Source organism: Astatotilapia calliptera, chromosome 14 (genome assembly GCF_964374335.1).
Source record: "Astatotilapia calliptera chromosome 14, fAstCal68.1, whole genome shotgun sequence".
Classification (NCBI taxonomy): domain Eukaryota; kingdom Metazoa; phylum Chordata; class Actinopteri; order Cichliformes; family Cichlidae; genus Astatotilapia; species Astatotilapia calliptera.
Window position 1 is genome coordinate 3,927,083 of NC_137435.1, and position 19,215 is coordinate 3,946,297.

The 19,215-nt window shown below is 41.4% G+C and overlaps 1 protein-coding gene across 3 annotated transcripts in view; it reads left to right on the forward strand.

Annotated features, from left to right (window-relative positions):
- Window positions 1-19,215, forward strand: part of slc8a2b (solute carrier family 8 member 2b) — a 212,441-nt gene that overhangs the window by 164,670 nt on the left and 28,556 nt on the right. For all 3 annotated transcript variants that reach the window (XM_026192630.2, XM_026192633.2, XM_080289336.1), the window contains 6 exons: window positions 2,525-2,662; window positions 2,765-2,992; window positions 3,504-3,899; window positions 9,846-9,971; window positions 10,161-10,356; window positions 12,383-12,513. In XM_026192630.2, coding sequence (XP_026048415.2) covers window positions 2,525-2,662; window positions 2,765-2,992; window positions 3,504-3,899; window positions 9,846-9,971; window positions 10,161-10,356; window positions 12,383-12,513 — 1,215 coding nt within the window. The remainder of the gene's footprint in view (window positions 1-2,524; window positions 2,663-2,764; window positions 2,993-3,503; window positions 3,900-9,845; window positions 9,972-10,160; window positions 10,357-12,382; window positions 12,514-19,215) is intronic.

The window sequence follows — 19,215 nt, forward strand, 5'->3', positions numbered from 1 at the left end:
ACATTATGAACATTTGTATTTGAATCCAAACCTTTCCCTCAATGAAAACTTGATAGTTTTGGTGCCTACAACACAACAACACGGAGTATGAAAATTACATTTGAAAGAAAATCTAATCTGAAAATAAGTGAGTGAGTAGCTGGAAGTCAAACTCTACTTGGCTGGATGACACTGCCTATCTTGTTAAATGTAAGGTATTAAAACTGCAAAACTGCTTTCCTGAGATGTAATTAAAAATGCTGTTTAGTGGAATGGAAAGGTCGTTTTTAAAACACAGGACTGGATGAGAACATGGAAGATTTGTTCTCACTGCAAATTCTCAGCAGGTAGAGATATTGAACTTCTTCTTGTTAACAAGAAGAAAAATTGTCCCCCTTCATCTAAGTTGGGATGCAAACTGAAAGGACCACTGTCGTTGTGAGGTAACGGTACTACCCAGGCTGTATCCCAATTCAGGGTCTGCAGCCTTAAAGTACGCAGCCTTAACGGTCCACAAGGGCCGCGTACTCAAAGACCGCTAAGGCCGGAAGTGCGAGGCTTGTGAAATGGGACGGTTTAGCCTCCTTCGTGCTGCCCAGGTTGCCTAGCAACCATGATACTAACAGCTGGAAACTTTTCAGCTTTGTTTGACAGAAATGAAGGAGAAAATCTTTTGTTCATTTGTTTGTTTGTTTCTACATGAGCTTTGATCATTCTCTGTAAGATTAAGCTCAGCTATTGAACGGCGTATATTTTAAAGTAAAGGCTTTAAAACCAAGTTAGTACAAACGTCACTGATGTCACATAACTTTGCCGACAGTAATATTTTAATGTTCTTCGTTATTAAACATTTGCACATAAAGAAGTGACATAATATTAAGTACTTACTTTTAAAAGTTTACTCTTCCGCCGTTTTTTTTTGGCAAAATTATCCACACCCACCGCCGCGCTATGCATTCTGGGATATGTTGGGCCACGAAGTCTACGCCGCCACATCCTTAAAATTCAGGGAAATGAAGGACGCATTTGAGGGCCGCATTTCGAGCAGCCTGCGAATTGGGACAGCCTTCGTCGCGTCGCTGTGACGTAATCGGCCTTAAAATGCGGCCTTTAAGGCTGCAGAGCCTGAATTGGGATACAGCCCCACTGCATTATCTGCAGCCCCAGCATGTGAGAACAGTGACTTTTTACTGTCCAGAGGCTCATACAGATCACCATGGAAAACGTATTAGCAAAAAAGAAAATCCTTCTTGGTTTTTCATTCTTGAAACAACAGGGAGGTGTGGACTGGCTGCTACTTAGATTCCTATTTTTCTATGCCGAGTGCTCTGTCAACCAATAACACATTTAAACAACTATTATGTTCCTTTAAGGACCTTGCCTAACATACTAACAATCTTATATATCTTGACCAGAAATACTTCAACATGCAAACTGAATTAGTAGACATTATGTCGTTATGTTCCTGTGTGTCAGCCATTTCCCCATGTGTTCCCACTTCCCTCATTATCCTCCTGTGTGTATTTAGTCCAAGTGTTTTCAGTCACTCCTTGCCGGATCGGCTGCGTTTTTCCCATGCCATGTCGTGCTTTCAGATTTCCATATCACTTTGCTATGTTTAGAGTTTTTCTTGTTTGTTTTCTGTTCCCCAAGATTTTTCTTGGTTCTTGTTTCTTTTCTAGTTTACCCAGTGTAGGTCATTGTTTAGTTTTATGTTGTTTTCGTCCTTTTATTTTGTACTGTTTTGTCTGCCTAAATAAACCGCTCATCATCAGTTATGTTTGAGTTTTAGTATGTCCAGACCTGGGTCCACTCTTTGCACTCCATGCAGTTTGCCTGAGCAGACTGTGACAAGGAGAGCAAGTTAAAAAAGATTTTTTCTTTCTCTCCATGACTGTTGGAAACTCATGAATGAAAGCACATGATGGCATTCCTCTGAAACAAATGGCTGTAGTTCAAAAAGTATGCATGTGTGGGCTTTGAGGCATGGCTTTTTGAAAAGCAAACAAGCGTAGCTACGTTTTGCAGGTAAAATGATGGCTGTAGGTTAAAAATTGTGGTCACAGCGGCAGATTAAATACCAAAATTTCAGACGAGATTTTCTGCATGTCTCACTCTAACCTCACTTTAGCTTCCCAGTGTACATGAACGGGGAGAGATTTGAGAGATTTCTCTGGACAGTTTTGACCAAAACTGAAAAACTGTAAGAGGTACCGTGAAAATGTGCCTAAAGGAAGAGGAGTGACAGCAGAGAAGAAAACGAGTCTCTCCATTCAGTGTCTAATTTAAAAAATCTGAATAGAAGCGAACAGTGCATGAACGAGCCGCTTCTTTTGAGGTATGAACAGCGTATCTATGACTACTTGGTGGATGAAGAAGAAGAAATAATCTGATAAGGATGTGGAGGTTTACACAGACCGTGGACTGGCATCTTCCTAACTCTCTGTTCAGCCTAGGGTGGGGCAGGTTACATCTTCATCCTTCTACGTAGTCCAGACTTTTTACATCAAGCACGCTAACACAAATTGTGTGTTTGGGCCAACAGGAGAAGGAGGTGACCATCACTATGCCTAACGGGGAAACGTCAGTGATGACGGTTCGAATCTGGAATGAAACAGTGTCCAATCTGACGCTCATGGCTCTGGGCTCCAGCGCTCCAGAGATACTGCTCTCTGTTATAGAGGTACACACACACACACACACACAGTAACTCTGTGTATCGTTTATTGAGATGCAGATGGTAAGTAGACTTGTCTTTCCTCTCCCTGTTACAAACTTTTTGCAGGTGTGTGGTCACGAATTCAAGGCTGGCCAGTTGGGTCCAGGAACCATCGTCGGCAGTGCTGCCTTCAACATGTTTGTGATCATCGGGATCTGCGTGTGGGTGATCCCCAACGGCCAGAGCCGGAAGATCAAACATCTGCGGGTGTTCTTCATCACCGCGTTCTGGAGCATCTTCGCCTACATCTGGCTCTACCTTATCCTGTCTATCATATCACCGGGTGTCGTGGAGGTGAGGCAGACTCAGTGTGAGAGGATGAAAGAATCAGTGAGCTCAGAGGTGCAGTGGCAACATACCAGATATTTATTCATCTTTTTGGTAAATTGGTAAGTTCTCAAATGAACCCTCTAACATGAAGACGTGAAGCGAAGTGATCAGGAAATAGTTTTGACACGGAGCAGTTTTTGTCTTTTATTTGTTTTAGAGGTTGGGGAATATGTGGAGGGAGACATGTCAATATCGTCTTCTTCCTGCTTGCTGATGGACAAACTTCTAAGCAAAGATATCTCTTATTCTTTTTTACCACACAAGTAGTGATGTTAACTTGTGAATCCAAATGTGACCACATACTGTTGTTTCCTTATGGGCCAGGTCGCCTCACAGCAAGCAGATCCCGGGTTCAGAGCTCCTCCTTCAGAGTTACTTCAGCTGTTAAGAAGATGGATAGATGAATGGATGGATGGATGACTGATCTTTAACGACTATAATAGTTCTAACTTTATAATCTCCATGTGTGTTTCAGGTGTGGGAGGCCCTGGTCACCCTGCTCTTCTTCCCTGTCTGCGTCATCCTGGCTTGGATCGCTGATCGGCGCCTGCTCTTCTACAAATACATGGGCAAGCGTTACCGAGCCGACAAGCGCCATGGCATCGTTGTCGAGACTGAAGGGGATTTGACACCCAACAAAGGCGGCATGGAGATGATCATAGATGGCAAGTTCCCAGCGCGAGGGGGCGCTGTGGTTCCTGCTGAAAACTGTGGGGGCGGCACTCAGGACGGGACCACAGGCGCCACAGCCAACAACATTGGAGCGGCAGCAGGAGCCGTGGGAACAGGAGGGGGAGCCAATCTGCCCCACTCCACCAGCGCTACAGTCAATGTGGAAAGCAGCAAGGAGCTGGATGAGAGCCGCAAGGAGGTGAGACAGAGACGGGAAGAATCTTCAGAGAGCAGCATAGGAGAGCATCTGATCACAAGCACAACATCAGAATCAAACATTAGACTGTTAGTTTGAGAGATTCAGTTACACGCCAGATGATGTGTTACATAAAACTGTGTGAAAGGTCTTCCTATAAAACAGGTGAACTTCAACCATCAGATCAGCAAACCAGAGAGTCAAAACATAAATAAAAATATTTCTGAAGACAGACAGGAAAACAACAAAAACCTATGGAGCACTTGTTACTGCACATTTTAACACTGTCACTATGCAAACAAAGTTTTTCTTTCTATTCCTCAGATGCATTTCTGGTTTGTGCAGAACATCTTAGTGCTATGTGTGGAAAATCTGTGTTCAAAGTGAGGAAATGAAGAAACAAGTGTTTCATTTTCATGTAATCTTTAGAATGTAAATCCATTTGGACTCTGGGGTCATTGCATATGTGGCTTACCATATATTCATTTCATAATTGGATTTCCCACATTTTTATGTTGGTGAAAAATCTAAACTTGCACTTTCTGCTTTTTTAGGACAGAATTGTAGTTCTCCAGAAGCTGATTGTGTTCATCTGGACGTAGCGTTTTTGTGGGAGAAACGTTTCGTCACTCATCCAGGTGACTTCTTCAGTCTCAGCTGACTGCAGGTTTCCCCAAACCTATAAACAGTACATTTGCATAATGACTGAAACCAGCCCAGTGAAGCTATACCCAGGGGAATCTACACCAAGTCTGTATGGTTTACTGAAAATACATAAACAGGGTGCACCTTTAAGACCGATTGTCTGTATGATCAACTCTGTCACCTATAACATCTCCAAGTTTCTGGCTTCCATCCTGAACCCGCTGGTGGGCAGCTCTGAACACCACATCCAGAACACCCTGGATTTTGTTGAGAAGGTGAGAGATGTCATTATGGAGGCAGATGAAACCATGGTCTCGTACGACGTTACATCTTTCTTCACTTGCATCCCAGTCACAGAAGCGTTGGAGGTAGTTCGTAAGAGATTACAGGATGACACCAACCTCAGCAACAGGACCACTCTCAGCATCGACCAAGTGTATTTGAACTGTGCCTTCATTCCACCTACTTCACATACAAGGGTCAGTTCTACAGGCAGAAACATGGGTGTGCCATGGGCTCCCCAGTTTCACCCATCGTGGCCAATTTGTACATGGAAGAAGTGGAAAAGAGGGCTTTGCTGTCCTACCCTGGAACACCACCAAGCCATTGGTTCAGCTATGTGGATGACACCTGGGTGAAAATCAAATCTCAGGATGTACCACAATTCACGGATCACATAAACTCGGTGGACCAACACATCAAATTCACCAGGGAGGATATGAAAAGTGGCAGGTTAGCCTTCTTAGACTGTGAGATTTCCATCAGGAATGGGGGACATCTAAAAGCTGACGTGTTCCATAAACCTACACATACAGATCAGTATTTAAGGTTTGACTCTCATCATCCACTGGAGCACAAACTGGGTGTCATCAGGACGCTACAACACAGAGCGAACACCATCCCCACAGACACAGCAGCCAGAGAGGCAGAAGAACAGCACATCAAGAAGGCCCTGAGTAAATGTGGTTATCCCAGCTGGACTTTTGTCAAAGCTGGGAAGGCACCTAAAGAAAGCTCCAGCCGATCCAGGAGAGAAGGACAACCGCTGCCCAAGCGAAAACCTGTAGTGATCCCATACGTGTCAGGAGTATCGGAGCAGTTGAGACGCATTTTTTCTAAACACCAGGTCTCTGCGGCTTTTAAACCCCAAAACATGCGCCAAAAATTGGTCCACCCCAAGGATCGGGTCCCCCGACACAAACAGAGTAACATAGTGTACACTGTTAAGTGCAGGAGGATTGCCAGGATTTATACATCGGGAAATCAAACAACCTCTGGCGAAGCAGATGGCACAACACAGAAGAGCCACCTCGTCAGGCCAGGACTCTGCAGTCTATTCACACCTACAGGCCAGTGGACACTCTTTCAATGATGAGGATGTAACATCCTGGACAGGGAGGAACGCTGGTTTGAGGGCGGAGTCAAGGAGGCCGTTTACGTGAAAAGGGAAAGACCATCTCTGAATCGAGGAGGGGGCCTAAGGGTACATCTGTCACCATCTTACAATGCTGTGATTGCAGCCATTCCCCAACTCTCTGTGAATGGTACTCATGGTTATTGATCAGTGGTTGTTGATCAATGACCATGAGAATTTACATAACTGTGATTAAGGAACTGACCTCCCAGCCCATTGTTCCTTCAGTGGGCTGGTTTCAGTCATTATGCAAATTTACTGTTTATAAGATTGAAACCTGCAGTCAGCTGAGACTGAAGACGTCACCTGGATGAGTGACGAAACGTTTCTCCCACAAAACGCTACGTCCAGATGAACACAATCAACTTTTGGAGATTTACTTACCTGGATGATGGAGCGTGCATCAAGACGACAGAATTGCGAAAAATAATGGATTATTTCTCAGCAGGAGACAGAAAGATAGAGTGCTCAGTACATTTCAAACACCACCCAGTGTAAGGTTTCTGCCACAGGCCCACGCTCCTTAGTCTAAATTATATTTTTCATACTAAAATATAATTATTAAATTTACAAATGTACTGTGTTACAAAAAAGCAGAACAGAAGATTTAATTTAAGTATTTGAATATGTGCTTCATTATTTTCTGGCTTCTGGCTCAGAACACATGTAAAAAGTTTGTTATTTTGCCTCATAAATAAAAACATAACTTTTAGTTTTTTGAACAAGTTTTTAACAGATTTCTAAAGTACTTGTGTTTTCTTGTTTTTATGAAATCTCGTCTGATAAATTTGTTAAGCGCCTCAAATGCAGATAAATGTGTCTCCAGTTTAAATTTCCTCGAGTGAAGCATGCATGCTTTGTTCTGCACTTTATAATCTCATTTTGTTAACAATCGCTGCTTTGCACCTGTCTGGAATGCAGATGACAATAAGCCCATTTACATCTGCTGTGAAAAGATTAACGGCTCTTACTTTTGAGGAGTAGAACGAACTTTTTTCTTATCTGAACTGAAAATCTATCAACAGTACAAATCATAAAACCCCCTGAGGAGACCTTGTAATACTTGGCTCTATAAATATAATTTACTTGATTTAGAACTGAGGATGGAAAATGAGAAAAGCAGAGAAATGAGACTCTTGGGAAGAAACTTTATTAAAATAAAAGCTAGACAGACAGTAAGAACTGAGAGACAAACAGGTCCTCATCCACATCATTTTTCTGGCCCAATTAAACCAGGCTTTAAAATATCATTCTGATATTTTAAGCTAAAATATGCTCCAAAGTGGACTTTTTTAAAGTTGCCTTTCACAGGTATTTTCACAGTTTACCTTGGACTTGGGTGACAAGTTTGAAGACGCTGCCCATACTTACATAATTGGAGTTTTAGAAATGTAATTACATTTTGCTTTTTTACTCCTAATTTTGCTGTATGTGCGGTTCATGCTCAGATATCACAAGCTGTACCGAAATGTACAGTACTGTATTTAGTACCAGAGAAAAAGTAGCCTTAAAGTTGAGGGTTAAACGTTATTCTGCTGATAATATTGTGCTAAATGGCCTTTTAGGTAGGTTCGCACCCTGAAAGCCAGCTGAAAGTGTCGAGTGCACTCCACCCCTGCAGTTTTGCTATTTGAGTTCGCTGTGTGGGCAGAAACTTGATGTAAATGTGTGCAGAGGCAGAACGCAGCCTCAGGCTGTGGGCTTCACTTCCTCTCACTGAGGTGACCCCTTCAGGACCACTCACTCCTTTATTGATACTGAGCTATCACTTACTGTGAAACCTGGCTCCATGCATATGCAGCACATACAGGTTACACTGAAAAGGGTTATTTCTTTTTTTGCTAACAGTCGCTCTTAGAGGGAAGATAGACCAAAGCAGACCACATATGGCCCGAGTCCCTGGATCCAGCAGGACTATTTTAATCCACATTACAAAGAATCCTTCACAAAAGTTCTGGATTCAGATCCAAAGAAATTCTAAAAGTTAATCACGCCACACCGAGTCTTGCAAATACATCCATAACTGAAAAAATAACACATTAACAAGGAAACACGCTGTTCACTCTTGTTTGTCTACAAGGTTTTTTGTTATCTGTTTTTTGTGACTCAGTTTCATTACTTCCGTCCAGGTTCTCTCGCTGGTGTTGTGCACAGCATTTTGTTCTCTTTTTTATTTATAAAACAAATAAAGTTCCTCTTTGCATCTCTTTGAGATTCCTGATAGGCATTTGGATCCTCTCTCTACACCCGGTAGCACAGGCCAAAGGTGCTTATCAAAATCTGCAAGACTGACTTAGTCTTGTTTGTCTAATAAACTGCTGTTGGACAGACAGACTTATTTCCCATACTCAGCATCAATGTTTTTGTCTCTTTCAGTCCTTGTAAACAAGACAAGACAAAGAACAGCCCATCAGGGGAGTCAGACCTGCACATTTTTACATATTTTAAGAGCAGGTTCACAGCTCCTGTTAAAATGCCAGAAACAACCTGTGTTTCATGTTGTGTAGAGAAAATGAAAGAAATGGTTTAAGTATTACCATATTTGTGTTTGCTTAATGGTCTATTTGTAAATCTGCAGAGTACCTGGTACAGACTGAGAGTGGGTTATGTTATATCTTTTTCAAAGTGACATGCAAAAATATATCCTAACACCAGATCAGCTTCACCTATTCTAATACAGTATGTGGTTATATTGTGAAGGCGATTAGTAGGAAGCAGGATAATAACTGCTGATTAAAACTGTAAATCATATTGTATCTGGTGGAAGTGAAACATCACCTGACTGGATATCGTTATGGAGAAAAGGCGTTATGTTAGTTTTGTTTAGTTTTGATTTTTTTTGCTGACCATTTCAAGTAGCACAAATGTGGGATGTTTTCTGCACCAACTCATGTGATCAAATGTAATTAGACATCAGGCCTCTTTGTGTGACTGTCTTTGGACAGCAAAGGGGTAATTTATTCCTTTAACTGATGACATTTTCTCTTTTAATGCTTGAAAGTTGTTGGAGGTTATTATTTCAAAATGTCATCCTTTTGATAGCTCGAGCTTTTAGAGAAAAGATGCAGTGATTCTGTTATTATGAAACTGAAAAAGTATATAAGATATTTCTGTGTTAGCCTTTTTTGTATTTTATATCTCTAAGACTTGATGCAATCTTGTAAAAAACTAAATGTACCTGTACTGTATCCAAAGGGGGGGGGGGGAGAGAGAGAGTAAAGAGCAGCCAGACACTGCTAACAAACTGCACTTGATTAGTTGATCTTCAACAAGTGTGATGAGCTCTGTGAAAGCAGAAGTTTTGACAGTTTGCTGGTCTGGAGCATTAGTTGTGTGTTAACACAATTCCTCAGTCTTCCCAGGAATTCTAAAAAAGACAGAACAGCTTAAGTTTGCAAAATTATGTCTGAGCAAAGCCCAAAATTTCTGGAACGATGTCCTTCAAACAGACGAGACCAATGTTTGGTCACGATGCACAGCAGTTCATACCAGTTGCATACCAACTATTACACGGGGTGGAGGAGTGATGATTTGGGCAGCCACAGGACCCGGAGTCGACCAGAAACTCCTCTGCATAGCAAAGTACTCTGGAGTCACAACCATCTGTCACAGCAGCAAACCTGCAACAGAATGGCTGAAAAAGAAAAGTATCAAAGTGTTGCATTGATCCAATCAAAGTCCTAAAAAAGCTGTGCATATATCTGAGACGTGTAATTTAAAAAAAAGCCTGAAAACATATAAAATATTTAGTCTTGGAGGCAGTGAGAAATTCTTTTCTTTTACGTGAGTGGAAACGTGTCTGCAGAAACTGTACGTGATGAGAATGTCTCGCTCTTCTGTCGTGTCGATTCCATCTTAAGCATATTTGTGTCCTCTCATCTTTCCTCCAGGTGATTCGTATCTTGAAGGAGTTGAAGCAGAAATATCCTGATAAAGAGCTGGACCAGCTGGTGGAGCTGGCCAACTACTACGCCTTGCTGCACCAGCAGAAGAGCCGAGCTTTTTACCGCATTCAGGTAACACACACACACACACACACACACACACACACACACACACACTGTCTCTCTCTCTTAGGCCCTGAGGTAAACACACAAGGTTGTCCAGAACTGTGGGAACGCATAAAGTAGTTCAAGGGCTTCTAAAAATGATTCTGTACTCTTTGTTTCCTTTAACCCCTCATCCTCCTCTTCCTCTCCCTGAAGGCGACTCGTATGATGATCGGAGCTGGAAACGTCCTGAAGAAGCATGCAGCGGACCACGCGCGGCGCACAGCCGTAGCTGATGAGGAGGCCCCAGAAGACGACGACATGGCTGTGTGCAGCCGCATCTCATTTGAGAGTCCTCACAGTCAGTGCATGGAGAACTGCGGCGTCCTGATGCTGGCTGTGGCGTGTCAAGGTAGCGAAATGAATTACGCATAAGCTTATAATGAGTCCACATAAATAAGACAAGAGGCTGAGAGCTGCTGTGGTAATAAAGCATAAAATCTTTCTGTTCTACAAATCAGTGCAACTTTTGATCTAAACTTTTTCTGTCTTTGATCCGACCTGTGGTCAGTTTCCTCCACTGAACCTAAAGGAAGACATTTAATTACTTGTAAAAGTACTTATGGAAGAAGCACTTTAAAGAGAGCCTGCAGTAACCCGTGCTTAAACAGAATTTCTTTTTTTAACACAGCAGTTTGAAAAAAATTCACGTAGCTTGTTTTGAGGAATCCCAAGAAAAGGTTTTTGGGGGTTTTTGGAGTAATTGTCAATGACCAGCTACCACATTTTGACCCATCCATGTGGTCACAGTACGAAAGCAATTTTTTCACACAGCTTTATTAAGTATGTCAGAGTTTCTGATATATATGCCTGATTCTAAGGCACCTAGATGGGAGGCACTGATTGATGGACAGCTATACATAATACAGCTGAATAGGATTCCCCCCTCCCACACACACACACACACACACACACACACATATTCTGGTGTCAAAAATCCAGATGCATACATTTCAGCCTGTAGATTCATGACTATTTCCTTCAAATTCTTAAATTCATTTGTTCATGTTTCCATCCATCCATCCATTTTCATCCGCTTTATCCGGGGCCGGGTCGCGGGGGCAGCAGCCTAAGCAAAGAGGCCCAGACCTCCCTCTCCCCAGCCACCTCCTCCAGCTTATCCGGGGGAACACCAAGGCGTTCCCAGGCAAGCCGAGAGATATAATCTCTCCAGCGTGTCCTGGGTCTGCCCCGGGGCCTCCTCCCGGTGGGACATGCCTGGAACACCTCACCCAGGAGGCGCCCAGGGGGCATCCTTGTCAGATGCCCGAACCACCTCAGCTGGCTCCTTTCGATGTGGAGCAGCAGCGGCTCTACTCTGAGCCCCTCCCGGATGGCCGAACTTCTCACCCTATCTCTAAGGGAGAGGCCAGCCACCCTTCGGAGGAAGCTCATTTCTGCCGCTTGTATCCGCGATCTCGTTCTTTCGGTCACTACCCACAGCTCGTGGCCATAGGTGAGGGTAGGGACGTAGATCGACCGGTAAATTGAGAGCTTCGCTTTTACACTCAGCTCCCTCTTCACTACGACGGACCGGTGCAGCGTCCGCATTACTGCAGCTGCAGCCCCAATCCGTCTGTCGATCTCCGGCTCCCTTCTCCCATCACTCGCGAACAAGACCCCGAGATACTTGAACTCCTCCACTTGGGGCAGGAACTCATCCCCGACCCGGAGTGGGCACTCCACCCTTTTCCGGCTGAGAACCATGGCCTCAGATTTGGAGGTGCTGATCCTCATTCCCGCTGCTTCACACTCGGCTGCGAACCGCTCCAGTGCGAGCTGGAGCTTGTTGCACTTTTAATTTATCTGCATTTCAATTCCCAGATCTGCTAATATTAAAAAGAACAAAATGTTCCTTCTATCTTTATCGTTTCTTTTCTTGTTGCGAGCTTGTTCATGTTTCCTTTTTAAAAATCTCACTCATTAGACCTTTGTGCACCTTATGTACAAAGGTCTGGTTTCCACCTCCAGTTTTAGTCATGAATAGATTTAGACACTCCAAGACAATCACTAGCATGTAAAAGGAAGTCTAAATTCATCCAAATTTAAAATAGAGTCCCTCTTTAGATATGTTGAATAAATGTATTTCAGTTAAATTCAGTTCAGTTTTATTCATATGTATTTATTTATTTATATCGCTCCAAATCTCAACAACAGTTGGCTCAAAGCGCTTTGGCTTCCGTTCTGAAATCATAAGGAAAACAAAATCTGCTGGTGAAAAACACGAGCAACATAAATGCAAAAGTAACTGAGAGTCAGCTTATCTTCCTATATAGGTTTTGTAAGAGTGTGAACATCACAGTACAGATAGATACAGCTCACAGAAATAATATTGTGTAATATATCCAGTGTAACTGTGTTTTATTTCTGTTGTTTAGGTGGTCTGGGAGAGAATACTTTCTATGTGGACTACAGAACAGAAGATGGTTCAGCCAACGCTGGATCAGATTACGAATACACCGAAGGAACGCTGGTGTTCAAGCCTGGAGAGACTTGCAAAGAGATCAAGGTGAGTTCAGGGAAGACTGCGAAGAGAAGATAACCTGCCATTTAAAAAACATCCTTTTATTAAAAACAAAGAAACACAAGGTTAACCGTATACAAAAAATCACAGGAACACAACAACAGTGACTCAGGTGGGGCTTATACTTTGTTGGGGACATGGACAGCTGCTGACAGTACGGATGAGTAGCTGTTCCTTTTATATAAGCTCAGGCCAGTTTACACAATCACAAAATACTACAGGGAGTCTTGTCCTCACCATCTGATGTTAAAAGTTACATCACTCAGACCCCAGCTGACCCTGGCATGGATCTTATGGATGCAGAAACTGTAGCAGGCCTTTCAGCGGTTATCAGTGTTGCTCGCAGCATTAGTGTCGCTGGGTTTGAAGTCAGGCTGAGCATTTCCATGTGGAGTTTGCATGTTCTCCCTGTACAGGTTTTGGTATGTTAATGTTGGCCATTTGGATCCAAGACGCTCAAGAGTTTTGCTTTCTTAGAGGCAGAAATACAAGTACAGGGAAACAAGACACGGCTGAAGCTTGAACGTGGAAGCAGTCTTATAAATCTTAAACTCTGAAAGGGACAAAGCAAAAACTTCATAATAAAACAGGAAGTAAAAAGAGCGAGTGAACACAGACAGAGGGAGGCTCAGACACTGATGCACAGAAGAAACAGTGAAAAGTGTTAGAAGCACAAAGGAGGAACAAAAAGAGAAGTGAGGACACAGCAGTGACCACGACACAGACACAGTTTAAGAGTACTCTCTTCCTTCATCGTGGCAGATGGAAGATGAGTTTGACAATAAGGGAACTTCAGTGTTAAAGATTTATTGAAGGTTTTTTTGGAGACAAGTTGAATCTTTAATGATCCCTGTGGGAAACTGTATAGCTGATTATATGAATTATGAAATATACCTGTCAGTTCATCCCAAAAGCTTTGAGCTCCAAGTTGGTGAAGAGATTTCTAATTCAGCTGATTTTCTAATTAGGACCTACACACGGTAAGTCACCAGCTTTGGTGCAGGAGGAGCTCTGGACTGAGAGTTTTACTTTATAAAAATGCACAAACACTCTGCGGGCTTCCTCCACAGTGACTGTGAAATCTGGGAAGATTTCCAAGGAGATCAAAGTGAGGAGAAAGAGGTGGGAGAGGGATGAGGAGATACATAATGAGAGTCCCGGGAGGAGAGACAGACAAAGGCTCTGGAAAAACAGAAGCCCGGGTTCGCGGCTGGGAGGGAAAAATACTGTTGCTTCCAGTCAGACTACTACTGCTCATTCTGCTGCTTCTACATGTGGGTTATGTTTGTTCCCACTAACATGAATGTAAAGCAGAAAGTCACGGGTTTGCTGAGAATCTATGAGCAGCTGAAATTATAAACATAAAATTAAAGTATTAGAAAAAAGAGAGATGATATTGAAACCTGTGGCAATTCTGTAATCCCAAAGATGGCAGTTATCACTCACCTCTCACGTAAACCAGTCGTGTTGGTTCACTGCTAAGTTATCTATTAACTAAGACTAGCAAGTTTGTTTAACAAGCTGCTTCTGGACATTTTAAAGCTCCGTCACAACGACACAGATGCCTTTTAATTAGTGCTAATCTAAATAAAATACTTTGACTCTCAGAACCCGATACAGAGACTTCTCTGATTGACTCTTTCTCACTGCACGGCATATTATTTGTTAGCACATTTCACCGATGCACAAAGAGCACAAACACGATGGAGACGTCCAATTCAGCCCCTCAAATTAGTGGAAGTGAAGCCAAGCAGGCAGTAATGAGCTGATACTGCCTGTGTCGGTCTGAGCACTCATGTTCCCCTAACCTAAAGCTTTAAAAAATCCAGATGTTTGAGTTATGTGTAAAAAAACGTCACACTTAAGTGAGGAGGAACTGTGGGATTTTGGTGCTTCTACGCTGGATCACCATTTTCAGCCCAACCTTTAAAACTTCTGAAGAAAAGTCGACAAGCAGATGTCAGACACAGTTTCTGTATCTTGGTAACCACTGAAATTAAAATGTCAGTCAGTCTCTTCCTGTTCATTTAATCAAGGGCTCAAAATAACTTACAGAGCTTGCTGCTTCTTGCTTTTACTCACATTTAGAGATGAAACCCTTTTTCAAGCTTGGTTTTTGTGTTTTTCTAACTCATTACTTTTTCATTAAAGATCTGCGTTTTATTTTAAGATTCCAGTACCTTTGTGATTAAGTGAACGTGTTTGTACTGCCTCCTTCTCAACCTTCAAAAACTGCCTGCTGCTTCCAATAATTCAGCACTATTACTGTAAAAAACTGTTTTTAGTTTAGTTTTCGATGATCAGTGAAGTGAAGTGCTTCAGAGTTCCCCATCTTTTACTACAAATATCAAAACCTTTGAATTTGGGATCAAATAACACAATAAAGATGTTTTTCTTAATGTGAAACCAAGAATATTATCTCTAAAGTGCTGCATGCTGTCTGCATTAAAAGGAGACATGGTAAGCCGGCTAATCCGTGCTTGGATTCAAAATGTGATGGGAGATCAGAAGGAAGTGGGGATGAGTGGAGGGGTGGTACAATAGCCTAAAGAGCCACATTAAATAAGAAGAAGTGTGGACATCTGAAAAACTGGCAGCATAAATTGGCCTCTCCACCACGAGTGAGCGGATGGCCAGATGTGGAGTAACTATATTACAAAGGTCAGTGTCATCCTTTTCACCAGCACCGATTTCATCGAACGCCGTTCCAGTTAGAAACGAGCAGCAGGGAAACCAATTAAACTTGAATACTTCAGCTCTCTGCCAGAGCTCCACTTTCTCTGTCGCATTAGTTCCACTGTGTGACGGTCACCGCAGCCTTCACAGGCTCTGACTATACGAGAGAGATCAATCTGACAGAGCCAATAACAGGTCTCATTGTCAGCACTCTTTGTTGTAATGAAGAGTCATAATTGTTGTGTCAAAAAAAAAGGAGACAATTAGCAGTTCTGAAAACGTGTCTCCTCTTCTCAGCACAGTTTATTCCAGTCAAATAAATGCAGCTGATCATTACTTTGTCTGATTACTTAAGGCACAAAATTTCATTTGATCAATTTTTAATCTGCATTATTTGCAGACCAGGCGCTATGCTTGTGGCCTCACACAGAGCCACGCACAAAGTTTCCTTCTTCAGCATAATGAAGATTAAATTAACTGTCACTTCATGTTTGCTGATTGAATGAAGGTCTGTGCTGTATCTGAAGTAGGCAAATCAGCCCCATTAGTAACAGAGATGAGACATTCAATTATAAAACACAGCTTTGTATTAGAAACGACACAGGAGAGTTACTGTTGTCTGAATCCAATAAACACTCTGGGTAGTCTTTCATTGGTGACTGAGTTGTAGTTTAATGATAATGATCGTCATCATTTCTTTGCACTTTTGTTGGTAATAAATACGATTTTCAAGAACTTTGGTTTTCTGGTGTTTAGCAGTTAGCACAGGAAACACTCAAGACAAGAGACAGCAATGCCTGTGCTATAAGCGATGGTTATTCTAGGAAACTAAATCTAAACCAAAACTAAAACATCAAATAATATTGTAAGAGTGCTGAGAGCTATAGAGCAGAGTTTAACTCCACCCCAGACCATTCACCCGCTCTCCATCCTCGTTTCCTGTCTGCTCTGCTGTTCTGTAATGAAAATAATAAAAGCCCAAATAAATCTTTAAAAAAATATATTGTTTGTTCTCTAAACTAACTAAAATCAGATAAAAATGTGTTAGTTTTAGTCTTTGACAGACTGATTACATTGTTATCAGAGCCAGCCTGATGAGGTTTTGCTACTTTTATCATTTTAGAGTTAAACAACCAAAAAACTTAACATGAACTCACAAAGGAAACTCACTGAAACTGAAATAGATTGAAAATACAAAACCAAGATTTAAAAAATAAAAAAAAATTTGACTGTAACAATACAAATACACATTGATATGATTTCTCATATTTTGTTGTCTTGTTCAGCCGATGGGCCTAAATATGGTCGGAAGGGGTCCTTTCTTTGTGCGCATGCGCCAACCAGCATGCAGCCTGCTGTAACCCATAATTTCCTTTGGGATTAATAAGGTATTCTGATTCTGACATTCATTTAATGAATCAGTGTGTAAAACTCCCTGAAGCTGATGTCTTCAGATATTTAATTTTGTCCAAACTGTCTAAAAACAACATGAAAGGATTATTTAAGTTGAAGACTAGTTTAACAAATGCCTTAAAAACAATGTTTTTGTAAGTCCACGCTCTACAGATTTACAGTTTATTATGTAATTTGTCAGCACATAAAAAGTGTACTGGTTGTACTCTTGGCGCTATGAGGGAACAGTATAAAAACAACTGTCACAACAAAGAGAAATCCATTTAAAATCAGACTAATTGAATTCTTATTACTTTAATGCAATTCAGTTTTATTTATATAGCATCAAAAAAACCACAATAGTTGCCTGATGGTGCTTTATATTGTGAAGTAAAGACCCTACAATAATATAAAGAAAACAGAGAAGACCCCAACATGGTTCTTGGGTCTCTGACATCATGTTTCAAACCTCAGGTAAAGAATTTGATTTGTATGTTTTTGATTCTTGTCTTAAATTTAGACTTTTAAGTAAATTTCAACCATTTCTTTCTATTAATGAGCTTAAAAACATAATTCTGCAGTTTGTTATATTTTGGACTGAGCAAAACTAATAGCATGATCATATTTCAACTATTCTTAAATAGTTGAATTTGCTGATGTATGACGGTGATGTATAGGATCAATTATAAAAACATTATTTCTCATACAAGTACTTGCAGGGGTTTAATCCACGTTACCTATCAGATCCATGCTTCTCTCTCGGGTCCATTGATCAGCAGTTTTCAGCTATTCTTAATTCCCAGTTGGCTCTTACAGCCGAATGGTTGTTCTCAGTTAATGTTCCAGAACTCTGCAATAGCCTCCCACGTCAGATTAGGTCAATTAACTCACTAACTTCACCTCTTCTCACAGACCTCTTCACTTTCAGACTAGCTTTAATTCACAGTGTCATTTACCCCCACTGCTTGATGGTTTTACTGGTTGTACAGTACGTTGGCCAACATTTATTGTGTTTTAATGGGTTATAGAAACAAACGGACTTTGCTGGTTGGGCAATAGATCCTAAAATTTATACAATATTTCAAAAAAATTGACGGTGTCAACATTGCTGATATTTTATTGACGCTTCCAGGCATCAGTAAATGAATTATACATCCTTATTTTCTAATGAACTATACAACACTGCACAGTACTGTCACATAATACAATTGAAAGATACTTTCTACCTATGCAGGAGTTTAAGTTACTTAAACTGCTTTTTACTTTTGCTGCTTGTATCTCCTCCTCGTTCTACTCAGTGGTGTGTTTTTGCTTCAAGTGGTGAAACACCTTTGTAGTTTCCAGCTTTAGCAGGAAGAAATGCATAATTTGAAAAGTACTGGGCTTTGTTGGAGCTTGTTGAAGTAACTCTTTCTTCAGGCACTAAATTGTCATCAGACGTGACTCTCTCTCTCTCCCTTGTCTCCTTATTGTGTGCACTATGGGATGTAAAAACAACAAATCATGAGTGATGCCGTATGACAGAGTGCAATAAAAGATAAGATAACTCTTTATTGTCATTGCACAGTCATACATAGTACAGTAGTACAATGAAATTGGAAAACTGTCCTACGTCGGCACTACATATAACACAACACGACACGATACGACACATCGCAACGCAACACAAACAACACAACACAGTATAATAACTTAGTAATAAAAAAGAAGAACAAGTGTATTTGTATTGCACACTGTTATTATTGCACATTAATTATTGTTGCACCTTGTTATAAATATAAATATTATTATTAGTACTGTTTTTACCATTGTTAACCCCCCCCAAAAAAAGTCCAGGGAGGTAGTCAGTCAGGTCAGCTATTTGCATTGATCAGGGCTATTGCCCTGTTGTAAAACTGTCCTTGAGTCTGTTTGAGTCTGTTTGACGCGTTAGTGCGGTTAGCTCGTTAACACGTTAGCGTCGTACAGCACCACGCACAGGGGCGATCTGCGTTAACTCACCAACGGAGATTTGCCGCGTTAATGCGGTCATGGCGTTAACGTGATTTTAGCTAAATTAACGCTGACAGCACTAGTTTTTTGTATTTTGTCTAAACAGTGGCATGAATCAAATTTAATAGGGATTTTTTTTATCTACATTTTTGCAAAAGCAGTGCTGACAGAGAGGGGATATAATAATATAAACAGAACTCTTTATGGGTTATAGTGAAGCTCCACGTCTCCCGGATATTTCGTATTTTTTAAGTGTTTATTTCTCTTGCAAGAAAAAGTCACATTTATACACTTCCATCTGTGGCAGGCTTGGCTGGACACGCAGACCTGATCTGATTTGGGAATCCCCACCTGCCACCTGCTAATGTGCAGTGACATGATTGGATAGAGTTGACTACAGAACCAGCAACTGAGGGAAAAGACTGGCTCTTGATATTCACCTCAGCCATCCAGATACAACAACACTGCGCTTAAGCATCCTGAGCAGGGTTCAGTTTAAATTCAGCGCATGTAGCATGACTGCATTCCACATAATACTGGGATTGTTGTTGAAGTGGCCTTCTAGGATAGAGACATTTTCACTCTTTGACCATATAATTCCACCTCAGAGCTCTCCGAAGCTTCTTA